Below are 17,187 nucleotides of genomic sequence, written 5' to 3'. Positions count from 1 at the left end.
AGGACATCAGGAGATGAAAACCAAAGAAAGAAAAATCTTCAAGGAGGAGAGGACTATAGATCATTTTAGATGCTACAGTGAAGCCAAATAAGATAAAGACTGGAATTTTTCCATTGAATTTGGCAATAGAGAGTTCACTGATAACTGGGGAGGGAGGTTTTCTTGGAGTATTAGGTACAGAGACAGAAGAGAGCTGAAAAACTGGAAACAGCAATTATGGACAATTCTCCCCAAAAGAAGCATGACCATAACGGATAGGATTGGAAGAAGATGCCATATCTAGAAGAGGTCATGGGGTTGAGGGAGGATTCAGAAAACTTAAAAATATTTAAATGTTGATAAGAATGATCCAGTGCTTTACCTGTATTATTGCATTTGTTACATTTTATCAAAATCTTAGCTTCAATTCTCTAAAAATTACATGACATGGTATCAATGGCTCTACCTAGGAAATTTGTCCTGGACTTTATTTTTCAGGGAAAATTTCTGAGAATGTTGAATAATTATCACCATAAAATTTTATACCTATTGCTTTCTCATTAGATTTTTCTCAGGCAGTATAGTACAACCCTCTTACCATTGGTCATTCTTGTTGTATAGATATATTTGTAAGATAGTTGGTCAGTGACCTTAAAATGTATTTATATGGAGTAAAAGCCTAACATAACATAGTCCTACCTGCAATTTTTGCCACAAGTTCCCCCAGAGCCCATCTAGAAAGCTACATGTGATATCCTAGATCACCCCTACCTCTTTATCTATCCAGTCCTCCCACTCCATCAAGCTCCAGCATGTTCCTTGTCTGTAAAGACTTTCCATGCTTCTCAAGCCATGGTGTCTCTCCCCTCCCTTTGTAGAGCACTTATTTATTCACATCTCATTTATTTGGCAATCAATCCTGGTTTGCCTTATGGTAACTTGTACCACATTTATAGCTGTTCATATGTTTCTGTCTTTTGTACCTCAACTAGATTGGAAACCCCCTTAGAGCCAATCCTGTTTTCTTTTTAACCTCTAGTTCAGTTCTTTGAATACCACAGTGTTTTTTGATAGAGTAGGGTTAGGAGAGGACAGGAAGTTGGGAAATGACTGGTTATGAAGGATTTCCACTCTATGTACAGCAATAAAATCTCTTTATGATTTTAGGAAGCAAAAGAAGAACCAGAAACAATAGGTGAGCATAGAAAAGAATGTGCTGCAGGAGGTAAGGAATGTTCTCTTCCAACTCCCATGTGAACTTTTGTTCCTGCTTATATTTTTATGGGTGAAATCTTTCTGAGTAAAGATATGGTACCTATAATTATGCATCTCTAGCTAAAATCAACCAATAAAACTGATTATTGATTCAATTTGTATCATTTTTGAAAAACCACATTTATGTTGCATTAACTATTAAGCCCCAAAGGACTTGTAATAACTACTACGTTATTGTGAACAAAGAACCATGCCAACGCTGGTAGTAAATTCAAGCTCTACTTTGAGATTTTTTTTTTATTATCCTGTCCAAAAGTAAATAAGATAGTATTTAAAGAATAAGTGCTAATATACTTCCCTCCCCATTTCACCTCCACTAAGATGGATTAATGGATAGAGTTGAGATTTGGAAGTCACACAGACTATATTGGGTGACTCTCTGACTAGCTTTGACTTCAGAAGTTTATTTAACCTGTCAACTTCCTCATCTGCAAAACGGAAATGAGTTAAAAAAATTAACCTTTATTGATAATATATCATATGCTAAGTTCTAGACTAAGTTCTTTTTTTTTTTTTTAAGATTTTATTCATTTGACACACATAGAGTAGGAACACAAGCAGGGGGAGTGGTAGAGGGAGAAGCAGGCTCCCCACTGAGCAGGGAACCCGACGAGGGGCTTGATCCCAGGACCCTGAGACCATGACCTGAGCGGAAGGCAGATGCTTAACCGCTGAGCCACCCAGGCGCCCCTAGACTAAGTTATGTGTATAGTTTCATTCAGTTCCCCCAAATACCTATGTATGATAGGTAAATTGCAATTCAGTTTCCTAACCCATGGACTGTAGATGATAACAGTACTTACCACAGGTTCACTCTGAGGATTGAACAAATTAGGTATAAAGCAGTTAGAAGAACTGCTTCTAAAAGCTACCGTAGAAAAATAATATCATCCTTATTTTGTAGATGGTTTGATGAAGTTGTGACTTGTTCCAGGTCACAAAGCTATAAGGGTCAAAGCTAGGACTTAAACCAGGTTTTTTCAACTCTAATATTCTTAATAACTAATATATTGTCCTGTTTGTCAAGTTTTCATGAAGAGTATCATTGATATGTATAAAGAGCCCTGTTTGGGGACTGACATATAGTAAACTTGTGACAAATGAGTGATACCATGATTACTGTTGCTGTTATTACACTGTACTATTACTATTACTCTTACTACTGTAACTGCAATGACCCCTCCTCCTCCTGGGACTGCCATTAAAGCCTTGGTCTGAAGAAGGACTAGGGGAACGGAGGAAGGTATGCATTTAGCCCTGGGATCAAGGTAAATAAACATTCAAATGCAAAGAGAGCGATTGGGTTCTTCCTGGACTTTGAGTTTTCTTCAGCTTTCAGACTATTCACATGCTGACATGTGAGCCAATGATTTTAATGTCACTGTGATCCCAATAGCATAGCATAACATTATCTTCTATTGAAGCAAATGCATTATTATTTTTTTAAGATTTATTTATTTATTTGAGAAAGAGCCAGAGAGACAGCACAAGCAGGGGGAGCAGCAGAGGGAGAGGGAGAAGCAGGCTCCCTGCTTGGCAGGGAGCCTGATGCAGGGCTTGATCTCAGGACCCTGGGATCATGACCTGAGCCGAAGGCAGACACTTAACGACTGAGCCACCCAGGTGCCCCTGCACTGTAAAATTCTTTTTTTTTTTTTTTAATTTATTTATTTGACATAGACACAGCAAGAGAGGGAACACAAGCAGGGGGAGTGGGAGAGGGAGAATTAGGCTTCCCACGGAGCAGGGAGCCCTATGTGGGGCTCGATCCCAGGACCCTGGGATCATGACCAGAGCTGAAGGCAGACGCTTAACTGACTGAGCCACCCAGGCGCTCCGAAGCAAATGCTATTATTAACTGGCTATTATTTCAGACATACTTCAATGAAGTGCCTTTGTGTAGTGGAGAGAGGGCATTTGATCAAATGTGCCTTCAGTTCGGAACCTTTGTAACCCAATACTATTTTATTGTCTTTTAATAGACACTGCTCTTTCCTCCTGTCCTGTAACCACTGTGAAATCCGTTAACTTTAGACAAAGTGAAAGGTAAGTTCTTCACATGGCATGCTCACAGTTCTTGCTTTTCTGCTGAATTATGTTGGAATAAATTTTTTTGTCTTATCCTACAGCACGTCTGCTAATGAGAAGGAGGTGGAGGTGAGTTTTTTCCCTTTAAGTTAAAAAAAAAAGTGTTTCTGATTCCCTTGTCTATCATCACTTCATACTTTTGCACAAGCTGTGGGTATGTTTGGTGTCTGGCTGGCTTGGCAGCGACTAAGTACAGGTAAAGCTGGTGCATGCCAGCATTATGTTGCTGGGAGGAAAAAGAAATCGCTCAGCATAATCTGGTATTAAACTGAAATATTTCACTACGACCAATTTTCTCCCCCTCACCCACACATTATTTTGACAACAGGCTGAATTTCTCAGATTATCTTTGGGATTTAAGTGTGACTGGTTCACCTTGGAGAAAAGAGTGAAGCTTGAAGAAAGATCACGAGACTTGGCAGAAGAAAATTTGAAGAAAGAAATCACTAACTGTTTAAAGCTGTTAGAGGTGAGAATCCTAACAGCTGGGAACTACACATTTGATGATCATATTGTTAATAATGTTTTCAAAATTAGATACAAGTTTACTTGTGTGACTAAAACCAACACGAGGTACCAAGCCCTGCCTGACTCAAATGTAAATTAATAGGAAGTAAGAATTCAGGATCAGGCTAAAATAAAAGATTCACTAATAAAACAAATGCCTTTTGAAGGCATTGTGAGTCACCTGCCTTCTCTGGACATTCAAATAGGTTTCAGGCAGAAGAGTCATCATGCAGGAAACTGAGCAATAGGAAATAGTATCAATTTTAAGCTTCAAAGAAGAGAATCAAAAGACTATTTCCATTTAATTAACTGAAAAAAGAGAATGGTGATTGATTTTAGTCTTCTCAGGTGATGGGCAAGCCCTCTCTAGGTACATAGGTAACAACTACTATTTTTCCATTTCGTGAAATCTCCATAAATATAAAGATGGGTTGGAAAATTAAGATGGTTATTTTTGAAAAAAAAATAAAACTTGAGAAACCATATTCTTTTTTTTTATTGTCGTAAAAAACACATAACATCTAATTTACCATATTAACCATCTTAAGTGTACAGTTCAGTAGTGTTAAGTATGTTCACATTGTTGTAAAACAGATCTCTGGGACTTTTCCATCTTGCATACTGAAACTCTGTACCCATTAAACAAGCCCCCTTTTCTCCTCCTCTCAGCCCCCGGTCACCATTTTACTTTCTATTTCTATGAATCTGACTACTTCAGATACCTCATATAAGTAAAATCATACAGCATTTGTCTGCACTGAGCAATCTCACGACCCTGAGATCATGACCTGAGCCGAAACCAAGAGTTAGATGCTTAACTGACTGTGCCACCCAGGAACCCCTACTTTTCCTCTTTTAAATGATATACAAAATTTATGGTGTTTTAGACTTGGGCAAGTCTTAGAAATTTGCTCATGGTCACACAGCTAATAAGCAGTGGCTTGTTTGCTTCTAAAACTGCTGTCCTCTTAATTCTGTCTCCACCCTAGTGGGATGGATGGTTCTCCATCAGGAAGGCCATCATCGTGGATCAAAGACACAGGTTTGAAAGAAATATTCATAAGGCAGTGAAGGCATACCCATCTAGCCAGCTCAATAATGCTTTGTCATCAATGGAAGAGCAAGTAGCGTCGTCAGAGCCATATCTAAGTCTAGTATGTTTTCACTACTTTTATTAAAAGTTCAAACCGGGGTGCCTGGGTGGCTTAGTCAGTTGAGCGTCTGCCTGCAGCTCAGGTCATGATCTCAGGGTCCTGGGATCAAGCACCACGTCGGGCTCTCGGCTCAGCTGGGAGTCTGCTTCTCCCTCTCCCTCTCCTTCTGCTCTCTCTCTCTCTCTCAAATAAATAAAATCTTAAAAAAAAAAAAAGTTCAAACCATGCTCCTCATATAATACATGCAACTCATTCATAAGCATAATTTCTTTACCATTAAGTATATCCCATTCTGTTAATTGTGGAAAGTGATATAAATGTGTATGAAGAAATGGCAAATTCGGGAAGTAAGGAAGGAAGAGATTGAGATGAGATATAAAAGGTTTTGTGAACATTCGCATAGGTCTGATAGCCAACAAAGATATTAATATTTCATTATCGTTCATTATTGGTCTTTGTTGCTGCTTTTCACTATACCAAGATAATGGAGATATGACTGTCATCTGTATTTACAACATAGTCATTGTTAGAATCACTTGCTGAACACTTGGGTTGGATATATTTTAATACTTTGCTTTCTGTGCAGTCTTTAACACCACTTTGTGAGGATGACAACCATGCCCAGGAAATTGTTAAGAAGCTGGAGAAGAGTATAATATTTCTTAGTCAGTGCACTGCACGAGTGGCCAGTAGGGCCGAGATGCTGGGAGCCATTAATCAGGTAATCTGTCTCCATTTCTTTAGCTAAATGAAATTACTAAAAGGATTTGTTTTCCCTGAGATTATGGATTACATTTCTCAGAAAAAGTTTTAAAAAAATACCTCTGTGTTGTATAAGACATACATGTTTAATATAGAGAAAATGGAATATGCAAATAAAAATGTAAAAAAAAAATATAACCCTCTCTTAATAGCATTAGCCAGTGACAGTCAACCAAATAATCTCTTCCAAATATGTTTCATATTTTCTCCTTTCTCTTCAAACCATCATCATGTCCTTTCCCATCTTCTCTGTCAAATAATGACTGCTTCCTGCCTCAGTGAGAACACTGAATTATTCAGAAGGGAACTGCCACAAGTTCCAAACCTTGTAACATCTGAACCCTCCTACTTTTCCTTCCTTCCCAATATAAAATATGAGTTGTCTCTAATCCTATCTAAGGCTAACCATCTCCCCTGCATACCAGAACCCATTCCTCCTAATTTACTTAGAATCTTGCACTCAGATTCTCCCTACTTTCCTCCATCTTTAATTTTCCCTGCTACATTGAATCATTCTCATGCGTACACAAATATGTTGTTTTTAAAATGGGAAAAATAACATAAACACAAGCAAAATAATCTTTGACCCTTTCTCCTCTTTCTCTGCTCTCATTTATAGCAAATTTCCTCACAGAATTGTACTCACTGTCACCAATTTCTCTCCTCCCATTTGCTCTGAAATCTACTCTAAATGGCCTTAACCTACTCATTTTCCCTAGCTGACCTGCTACATTCAGCATATCTGAGCTCTTCCTCCTCCTGAAAACACTCTCCTCACTTGGCTTCCAGGTACCACATTCTCCTGTTTTTTCTCTTAACATCATGGGTCATTCCTTTCCAGGCTCCTTTATGGGTCCCACCATTCTCCTTGGCTTCATAATATCATTGGGCCCCAGGGCTCCACCCTTGTATATGTGATGTCCATCTTCCTTTAATCCCCATACCATTCTGTGTGGTCAGTTGATGACTCCCAAATTCACATGCTTATCCTAAACCTTTGCCATGAGTTCCAGGCTAGAATATACTACTATGGATGCAGCATTTCCATTTGGATGTTTGACAAACAACTCAAACAACACATACAAAAATGAACTGCTTATGGTATCTCCAAAACCTATTCCACACATGATCTTATCTCTGTCAAAGCTGATCAGATTGAAAATCCTTGGGAGTAATTCTCAACAATTTTCTCTCACACTTTACCTCTAATCCTACAGAAAATCACAATTACTCTACCATCAGAATAAATCCTATTTACTCTACATCAGAATTCAACCATTTATTTCCTTCTGCACTGCTACCATCTTGAGCTAAGCTACCATTCTGGTTTTTTGCAGATTAATACAATATCTTCCTAAATGGTCTCCCTGTTTCCATTTAAACTCAGTACTCCTGCAACATAGTCTGTTCTCCATAAAGCAGCCAGAATAATCCTTCTAAAATGTAAGCTAGATCATGTTTCTTTTTGGTTCGAAGTCCTCCAGTGGCTCCTCACTTCTTTTCAGAATAAAACCCCAAATCCTTATGATAGCTTAAAAAGATTTACATGATTCCCCTGCCCTCTTACCTTATGAAATTTATTGTCTATGATAATCTTCCTGAATTATTGCATTCCAGCCAGACTTGTCTCCTTTCTGTTCATGAAACATGGGAGTAAACATGTAGTTTGTTTAGAATGTGTTCAAACTTAAGTGACCATCAACTTAATATAGACTCCTATGTACTTACGATGTTATATATGAATTTCATGGTAACCATAAAAACCTATAATAGATACACAAAAAATAAAGAGAAAGGAATCATAACACTAAAGAAAGTCATCAATCACAAGGGAAGAGAGCAAGAGAAGGAGAAAGGAGGACAGAAGAACTACAAAACAACCAGAAAACAATGAACAAAATGACAATAAGTACATATGTAGGAATAATTACTTTAAATGCAAATGGTCTAAATGCTTTAATCAAAAGACTTAGGATGACTGAATGAATAAAAAAAACAATACCCATCTATATGCTGCCTACAGGAGACACGCTCAGAGCTAAAGATACAGACTGAAAGTGAAGGGATGAAAAAAAAATATTTCATGCAAATGGAAATGAAAAAAGCTGTGGTAGCAATAATATATCAGACAAAATAGACTTTTTTTTTCAGACAAAATAGACTTTTAAACAAAAACTGTAACAAGAGACAAGGGCATTACATAATGATAATGGGATCAATCCAACAAGAGGATATAAAATTGTAAATATTTATGCACCCAACATAGAAGCATCTAAACACATAAAGCAAATATTAACAGACATAAAGGGAGAAATTGACAGTAATACAACAATAGTAGGACACTTTAATACCCCACTTACATCAACAGATAGATCAACCAGTCAGAAAATTAATAAGGAAACAGTGGCTTTGAATGAGACATTAGATCAGAAGGACTTAACAGACATAAATAGAACATTTATTTTTCTAACAATGCACATTCTTTTCAAGTGGAACATTCTCTAGGTTAGATCATGCGTTAGGCCAAAAAATAAATCATATCAAACATCTTTTCTGATCACAACAGTGTGAAACCAGAAATCAATTACAAGAAAAAATTTGAAAAGATACAAACAAGTGGAAGGCTAAACAATATGCTACTGACCAATGGGCAAAGAAATCAAAGAGGACGTTATAAAGACATATGAAAATGAAAATACAATGGTGTAAAATCTTTGGGATGCAGAAAAATCGGGTCTAAGAGGGAATTTTATAGTTTATACAGGCTTACTTCAAGAACCAAGAAACATCTCAGAAAATCTAACCTTATACCTAAAGGAACTAGAAAAACAAAGCCCCAGGTTAGTAGAAGGAAGGAAACAATAAAGATCAGAGTAGAGATAAATGAAATAGAGACAAATATGTATATATAAAACAATGAAACCAAGAGATGTTTCTTTGAAAAGATAAGGAGAATTGGTAAGCCTTTAGCTAGACTCATTAGGATAAAAAGAGAGGCTCAAAATCAGGGTAAGAAGTAATAACAACTGACATCACAAAAATACAAAGGATTATAAGAAACTATTATAAAATATTATATACCAACAAATTGGACAACATAGGAAATGGATAAATTCCTAGAAACATAAATCTTCCAAAATTGAATCAGGAAGATGTAGAAAATCTGAACAGAAGGATGTAATGAAATTGAATCAGTGAAGGAAACAATGAACAAATGTAAAAGGTAACCTTTGGAATGGGAAAAGATATTTGCAAATGACGTATCTGATAAAGGGTTAGTATCCAAAATCTATAAAGGACTTATCAAACTCAATACCCAGAAAACAAATAATCCAGGTAAGAAATGGACAGAAGACATGAATAGACACTTTTCCAAAGAAGACATCCACATGGCTAACAGACAGAAGATGCTCAACATCACCCATCATCAGGGAAATAAACATCAAAACTGCAATGAGAGACCACCTCATACCTGTCCAAATGGGTAAAATTAACACAGGAAACAACAGATGTTGGGGAGGATATGGAGAGAGGGGAATCTTTTTTTAAAATTTTTTATTGTTATGTTAATCACCATACATTAGTTTTTGATGTAGTGTTCTGTGATTCATTGTTTGTGTATAACACCCAGTGCTCCATGCAGAACGTGCCCTCTTTAATACCCATCACCAGGCTAACCCATCCTCCCACCCCTCTCCCCTCCAGAACCCTGTTTGTTTTTCAGAGTCCATCGTCTCTCATGGTTCGTCTCCCCCTCCAGTTTCCCCTCCTTCATTCTTCCCCTCCTGCTATCTTCTTCTTCTTCTTCTTCTTTTTTTTTTTTTTTAACATATATTGTATTATTTCAGAGGTACAGATCTGTGATTCAACAGTCTTGCACAATTCACAGTGCTCATCATAGCACATACCCTCCCCAGTGTCTATCACCCAGCCACCCCATCCCTCCCGCCCCCCTCCACTCCAGCAACCCTCAGTTTGTTTCCTGAGATTAAGAATTCCTCATATCAAGGAGGTCATATGATACATGTCTTTCTCTGATTAACTTATTTCACTCAGCATAACATCCTCCAGTTCCATCCACGTTGTTGCAAATGGCAAGATCTCATTCCTTTTGATGGCTGCATAATATTCCATTGTATATATATACCACATATTCTTTATCCATTCATGTGTCATTGGACATCTTGGCTCTTTCCACAGTTTGGCTATTGTGGACATTGCTGCTATAAACATCGGGGTGCACGTACCCCTTCGGATCACTACATTTGTATCTTTGGGGTAAATACCCAGTAGTGCAATTGCTGGATCGTATGGTAGCTCTATTTTCAACTTTTTGAAGAGCCTCCATACTGTTTTCCAGAGTGGCTGCACCAGCTTGCATTCCCAACAACAGTGTGGGAGAGTTCCCGAAAGGGGAATCTTTCATACTGTTGGTGGTAATGCAAACTGGTGCATCCACCAAGTGGATGGAGCTAGAGGGTTTTATGCTAAGCAAAATAAGTCAGTCAGGGAAAGGCAAATACCATATGATTTCACTCATCTGTGGATTTTAAGAAGCAAAACAGATGAACATAGGCAATAGAAAAAAAAAAAAAGAGCAGGGGGCAAACCATTAAGGAGACTCAATTGTAAAGAACAAACAGGGTTGCTGGAGGGTAAGTGGGGGATGGGCAAAATGGGTGATATGTATTAAGGAGGGCACTTGTGATCAACTGGGGGTCATATGCTAAGTGATGAATCACCAAATTCTACTCCTGAAACCGGTATTACACTATATGTTAACTAAAATTTGAGTTTATTTTCATGTACTGTTTTAGACCCTGAATGGATATAAGCTGGCAAATTATGTTCTTGAGTTCTAGAGATTTTTTGAATTATTTCCTTTTCCACATTTTGTGGAATTTTCTATGCTTTCTTGAGTTCCTGTTCTTGGTCTGTTGGATCTCCTGAACAGGTCCTTTTTCATCTCTTTTCTGCCTTTCAATTTTTTTGCTCTAGTTTCAGGGAGATTTCCTCAACCTTACCTTGAAACTATTTTATTGAGTTATGTATTTTTGTCATATTTTTAATTCCTAGATTCTTTTTATTCTTAGCATGTAGCTTTTTTATCTTGTTATTTCATGGATGTAATACTTATTCTTAACTCTCTGAAGATACTGCTATTTCCCTTGAAGCTTTTCTGTAGTTGATCTCCAGCTTGCTTTTTTTCTATGTTGATTTTCCTTTCATGGTAGAGGGTTTCCTCTGACTAGTGATGATCCACTATATAGCTAAACGGGAGCTGTATGTAGGGCGGGGAGGGTTCTCATTGGCTCTGAGCTTCACACAAACTGGGATGTTTCACTGGGATATTCTTGATGTCAGTAGTTTTAAGACTTTTATCTTGCTACGTTAGATTCCTCAGAGGAAAATCTTCCAATTGCCTACTTTGTGAGTATAAGCCTGGCCACCTGTGTTTGCAAGTTGGAAGGAGAAATCAGGCTAGGAATCTCAGTATTCACTATGTATACAGACTTTTGCCTAAACCTATTCTTTTCTCTGTGATCCATTCACCGTCAACTGTTACTGCCCAATCCACAGGCTGTTTCTCTCTCTCTCTAGATATCCAACATTTATAGTCTTTCAGCAAAGTGGTGAAGGAAAGTTGCTCAGTTGGCCTGAATAAGGGAGGAGATCTGCAGATCTAATCACTTTTTCTGCAGGTTTTCAACCATTTCTTTTCACATACCTACCTTCACATTTAATTCCAGAGGCACCATTAATTCCTGAGCCTGTATGGCTTTCTGTGGTGCAGCCCAGGTTGCTTGTAGTCTTTTCCTACTTTTTCTTAAGGTTCAGGTTTTTCAGGTCTTAGTCATTCACCACTAGTCCTACTACTAGCAGCCTTTCAAAATTTCATTATACCCTCTTCTATTTGTTCTGTGTCTTCTTTTAAAACAAACAAAACCACTTCATTGTAATTTTAGCAAGATTTGGGGATGTAGTGAAGATAGATGTATGTGTCTAATCATTTTTTAACTGGATATCAAGAATAATATTTTCATTGTAAATTTACTTTTTTTTTTTTTTTTTTACTAGGAAAGCCGGGTTAGTAAAGCAGTTGAAGTGATGATTCAGCATGTAGAAAACCTGAAGAGAAGGTATGCCAAAGAGCATGCTGAATTAGAAGAACTGAAACAGGTTCTTCTGCAAAATGAAAGGTCTTTTAACCCTCTTGAAGATAAAGGTAATAAACGTTTAATGGTATCAGTTATGTTTTTCTAAGATTCTCCTCTTTCATTCTCTTACTAATTCTTATTATGTCTTTAGTATAAAACTCTTAGGTTAAGGTTATGTTAGAATAATAACTCATCCTGTTATTTATATAGCCCCAAGTAAAATGTAAGTTAGAAAACAGGTTGGGACACAAGGAGGATTCTTTGGTAATGACACCAAAAATTCATTAAATTAATTTAGATTGCTGAGATGAGAGAATATATTTCATCCAACCCATTGAGTTGACTCTAATGTTCTCCTACTCAGGGTATGTTAGAATTGGCTCTTTCTCCACACACAAAGCAAAGCACAATAAATTAAATGAGCCACTCTCATCAACAATGGTTTTCTATTTCTTGAAGAAGGAATGACTCTGGCATAGTAAGCTGGCAGACGGATTGGAAAATAAGGACACATCTGAGACCATGGGAAATACCTTACAAATATAAGGTTTATATAAATCTTGTAATAGTTTTATTTTAAATAATGTGAACTTTTCTGAGCAGAATTATTTTAATGATCTCTTCCCTTTTCTAGGAAAAGTAATCATATTTGATAACCTTCTGATCTATAGTTTTGGATTCATTTATTCAGCCTATATCCATGTAGCATCTCCTATGTGCTGGGTAAGCATTGTGGACATATATAGTGACATACAGGACAGTATTCAGATGGTAATTGTTATGAGTCACCAAATGATAACCAGATATTTTTAATGTTCAGTAGTCTCTAGGGTCTTAAATATTTCTGACTATTGCTTTTCTTTGTTAAGAAATAAGACCATTGCAATAAATTGCTTATGTAATTCCTCAAATGTGCAAATGTGTTTTTCCTTTCAGATGACTGCCAAATTAAAAAGCGTTCATCTTCCCTAAACTCCAAGGTAATTACTAGTTGACTTAACAGTCTATCAAGTGTTACAGATGAGATGGTTTCAAAATATTACTTGAAACGCGTTTTTAAATGTAAATCATGTATATTTATGTAGATATGCATATGCATGTTTAAGTTTATATATGTATACTTTTATACTTCTTACTATATTTGTACATCATTCAAGTTTGTCTGAAAGCAAGAGGAAAGCCAGATAGTTTCTCTCTCATGTAAAACTGGAGATGGAAATAGGCAGTCCAAAAATGGTAGAGTGGCTTCACAAAATCCACAGAACCCAGTCTCCTCTTGCTGCTTCTTCACCCTCAGCCCTCCGCTTCCACCTCACGGTCTAGGGTGGCATTACATCCAGTCACATGCTAGGAAAAAGGAAGACATAAAAACAAGCGTTCCCTCTCCCTCCAATGACAATTCCTAGAGGTCCCAAATAACATTTCCTTGTCATTCTTGGTTGAAAGACCAGAAAATCCATTTTTATTTCTGGAGGCTTTGTGCCTAACTGAAAATCAAGGTGTTCTTTACCAAATAAAAAGGGGGGAAATGGAATATTGGGAGTCAACCAGCAGTTTTTGCCAATTTGAAAATCAGAATTTCACAGAATTTTTGAGCGAGAGACTTTAAAATCATTCCATCCAAATCTCTTTGTCATAGATGAGGAAAAGCACTTTCATAGAAGTTAAGTGATTAGTAATGATCATGCAGTAGCAGAACCATGGTGAGAACCCAAATTTCTTGGATTGCAATTTGATATTCTTGATACTCAGCTAACCTATGAAATTAGGAATGGAGGTTTAAGAAAACGATTCACCTTAAGCTTCTTTAGCTTATTTCCTACACTTAATATATTTTTTATTTCCTGAAGTTGTACTTAAACTTTAAGAATCACAGTAGTATATAACATTTTCCTATGCAAATCTGAGGCTGACAAACACATCCATTTATCAAAATATCCCGCCCATATTTAAATGTCTTAAATGGAAAAAATGAAACCATGAAAAAAAACAGCTAGAAAATAGGTGCACATGTATCTCCTGAGTTGGGAAAGCCTCAGCATAAAGTAAATGATAGCAAAAGAAAGATTCAGCTGCATTAACAATGAAAACAACTTCTGCCAGAATTATCATTAATGACATTAATATGGGCAAAGATCATATAGTTCCCAGAGCAGATTTATACATGATTATTCGCATAAAAAAAGTGTTCAATGTCACCAGAAAACTAAACAAGAAACTTTATTTGGCAAAAATTATACTCATCCAGTCTTGGAGAAGGTAGAGTATAAATTGGTACAATATTTCTGGAAGGCAATTTGGCCATAACAAAATATGTCTACGGGTTAACTCAGCAGTGGTCAAATGCAGGGATGTGTACGTACAAGGATATCCATTAGTGTTGTATCCAATAATAAAATACTGATAGTTTTCTAAATGTACCTTTGCCCTCTTCGGGTAGCCATCTTCTCTCCGAAGGGTGACCATTGCCTCTTTGCCCAGAAATATTGGAAATGCAGGAATGGTAAGCAAATTCCTAAGTGTTCTTAATCAAAAGCAAATTCATTTTCATATAACAAAAACATAAACTTCACTAAAGTCGTATTTCGTTATTTCTTTAACATCTGAAATTTAAAGGTGGCTGGGATGGAAAATGACCGATTCAGTAGGAGGTCAAGCAGCTGGTAAGTGTAATTTTAAGGTTGCTCTTTGGGAACCCTACTGTTTTATAATTGACTGAAGTAGATGTTTGCAATAAGTAATAAAGTAACATTTGATTGGCACAGGGTATATGCACAATAATTATACAATAGGTGTATAATCATGAAATTTTATTATGAAGTGAGTGTGCCAACAAAAAATAGAACATATAATTTTTGTATTAATTTAGGTAGTAGGAAATAAATTGATAATGACTACAGATGTATTTAATTTGACAAGTGGCTATAATCATCTTTACTTAGGCGTATTTTGGGATCAAAGCAGAGTGAACACCGTCCCTCATTACATCGATTTATTAGCACGTATTCCTGGGCAGATGCTGAAGAAGAAAAATGTGAACTAAAGTAGGTAAAGCTTGGTGTGTGTGTTAACCTGACGTGAGCTGGGAAGTAGTGGGTATCACTTTTATTCTATGGAAATGAGATAATGCTGCATTATTCAAAACAGAATTAAGACTTTTATAAACCATAGTGCATTGCATAAATGTTATTTGCAAATATATTTACTCTTGTAGCACTCAAAACTGTAAGGTTTGAGGTCTTAGACACTGAAATTTGCCAGATTATTTTTTTCCTGTATAGGTATCTGGTCATCAGGGAGAAAGGTCAATAAAGAGCCACAGAAGTAAAGTGTCCATCTACTTAGATGAAAAAAACAAAACATGAATTATATGTAACATGTGTATATAACATATAGCCACATATGTAATATATGTGCACTATATATACCTCTGTCTTCTCTTTATGTAAATGAACAGTAGGGGAAACAAAACTCTATATTGCTATGGAAGTATAGCAATAGGTAGAGGGCAGAGGAGGGACATGAAGAAATGTTGCCTCTAAGTCCTTGAGTGACATTGGACCAATTGTTTAACTTTATTTGGTCTCCGTTTCCTCATCTGTAGAGATCTTAATGAAATGATTTTATGTTCATTTTATACATGTTCATACCTGCCTACTATGTGGTATATACTAAACTCAATCCTAAGGGGTATAAAGATGAGTAAAACATAGTGCCTACCCTCAGGTTTTGTATTTGTTTTTAAAATAATCCTGGGAGCGTACTGCATGTGCTGAAAACCATTTTCAGATTTAGAGTTAACGTAATGGATTTTTCTGATCTGGGTTAAAAAAAATTAAGTTTTCTTCAAAATATTACAATATTTTTTGCTTTTTGTTGGTATGGTATGATTTCTACTGAGACGTCTTAGCGAACAAAAGACTGAAATCTTGAGAATCTTACAAGAATTCAGTGTTTTGGGCCTTATTTTTTTTTTTAAGATTTTATGTATTTATTTTAGAGAGAGCATGCAAGTTGGGGGAGGAGCAGAGGGAGAGGGACACGCAGATTCCCACGGAGTGTGGAGCCCAACATGGGGCTCGATCCCACAACCCCAAGATCATGACCTGAACCCAAATCAAGAGTCCACATTCAACCAACTGTCATGCAGGCACCTTGGGCCAGGTTTCCTTTAAAAATGAAAACTAGCCACATACATTCCCTATAGATGTCCAAGAAGGAAGGGAAAAAAAAAAAAACACCTCTGAGAAACAGTTCCTTTGGTAATAGTGAGAGCATTATGAGCTTGGAATTTCAAAATTCAAATCCAACTAGGAACTCATCAGTAAACATGGTAATGAAACAAATTATGTTGAGGTTAAAGGAAAAACTCTTTAGACAATATGATTTTATTTAAAATATATTTGGTCCAATTTCTATTTCCCAGCTCATTAAATAAACACTTTTAAAATTAAGATTTTTAAAGAAGAAATGACACTTTGATATTACTCCAGTTTAGCATAAAATCCACTTTTAATATATTAAGGGGTAGAAGGAGAAAAATTTTACCAGATGTTGAATAAAAAGAATATAGAGGAAGAACTATTCACCTTTGTTTTTTAAAGTTTAGTTACTATACACAAGCAGAGAAAGAAATCACAGGTTAATAACACCAGTTAATTATGAGTGGTGATAACTGACGAACTTCTACATGTTCTTTGTAAATTTCTCCTTTTTACTTATCCTTTGGCTAGTATCCCAACTTCCTACAACAAACATTTTTCTAAATATAGCAAGTTTTTAAAATTAAATTCCTATAAATAAAAATTTAGTGATTTGATTTTAGAACTATATAGCACATCTTTCCAAAGCAAAACAAATACCTGAGAGCCTCTTTAGTAATACAATAAAATTTAGCAATATTTTCTAAATAATCTGGTATTTTATCCATAGTTTCAAACATTTAAACATAATACTTATTTACAGAACTAAAGATGACTCAGAACCACCTGGAGAAGAAACAGTAGAAAGGACAAGGAAGCCAAGTCTTTCTGAAAGGAGAAATAATCCATCAAAATGGGATGGTTCTTCAATGTAAGTTGTCTGCTTGCTAATGATACCATTTTTGTGGAATGGGGAAAGATGAGGCAGGGTTAACAGGTTAATCTTAGTCAAAGTACTAAAAGACCTGTCAAATTGTTAAATTTAAGATTAAAAAAAACAAACTTCACATGGTGTACAGGAGTTATCCCTGAACCAGTGACAGGTCACAGTTAGGAACTTGG

General features: G+C 36.3%; 1 protein-coding gene across 3 annotated transcripts in view; it reads left to right on the top strand.

Moving 5' to 3' along the window:
• The window catches only part of IRAG2 (inositol 1,4,5-triphosphate receptor associated 2), a 45,235-nt gene that overhangs the window by 26,888 nt on the left and 1,160 nt on the right, over positions 1-17,187 (top strand). For all 3 annotated transcript variants that reach the window (XM_035028053.1, XM_035028052.1, XM_035028051.1), the window contains 11 exons: positions 1,147-1,204; positions 3,237-3,300; positions 3,384-3,411; positions 3,671-3,811; positions 5,590-5,724; positions 11,844-11,991; positions 12,860-12,903; positions 14,364-14,426; positions 14,540-14,586; positions 14,866-14,967; positions 16,889-16,996. In XM_035028053.1, coding sequence (XP_034883944.1) covers positions 1,147-1,204; positions 3,237-3,300; positions 3,384-3,411; positions 3,671-3,811; positions 5,590-5,724; positions 11,844-11,991; positions 12,860-12,903; positions 14,364-14,426; positions 14,540-14,586; positions 14,866-14,967; positions 16,889-16,996 — 938 coding nt within the window. The remainder of the gene's footprint in view (positions 1-1,146; positions 1,205-3,236; positions 3,301-3,383; positions 3,412-3,670; positions 3,812-5,589; positions 5,725-11,843; positions 11,992-12,859; positions 12,904-14,363; positions 14,427-14,539; positions 14,587-14,865; positions 14,968-16,888; positions 16,997-17,187) is intronic.

The sequence above is a fragment of the Mirounga leonina genome, unplaced genomic scaffold (genome assembly GCF_011800145.1).
Source record: "Mirounga leonina isolate KUSES-001 unplaced genomic scaffold, KU_Mleo_1.0 Mir_201, whole genome shotgun sequence".
NCBI lineage: Eukaryota > Metazoa > Chordata > Mammalia > Carnivora > Phocidae > Mirounga > Mirounga leonina.
This window is presented reverse-complemented; position numbering and strand designations above follow the sequence as displayed.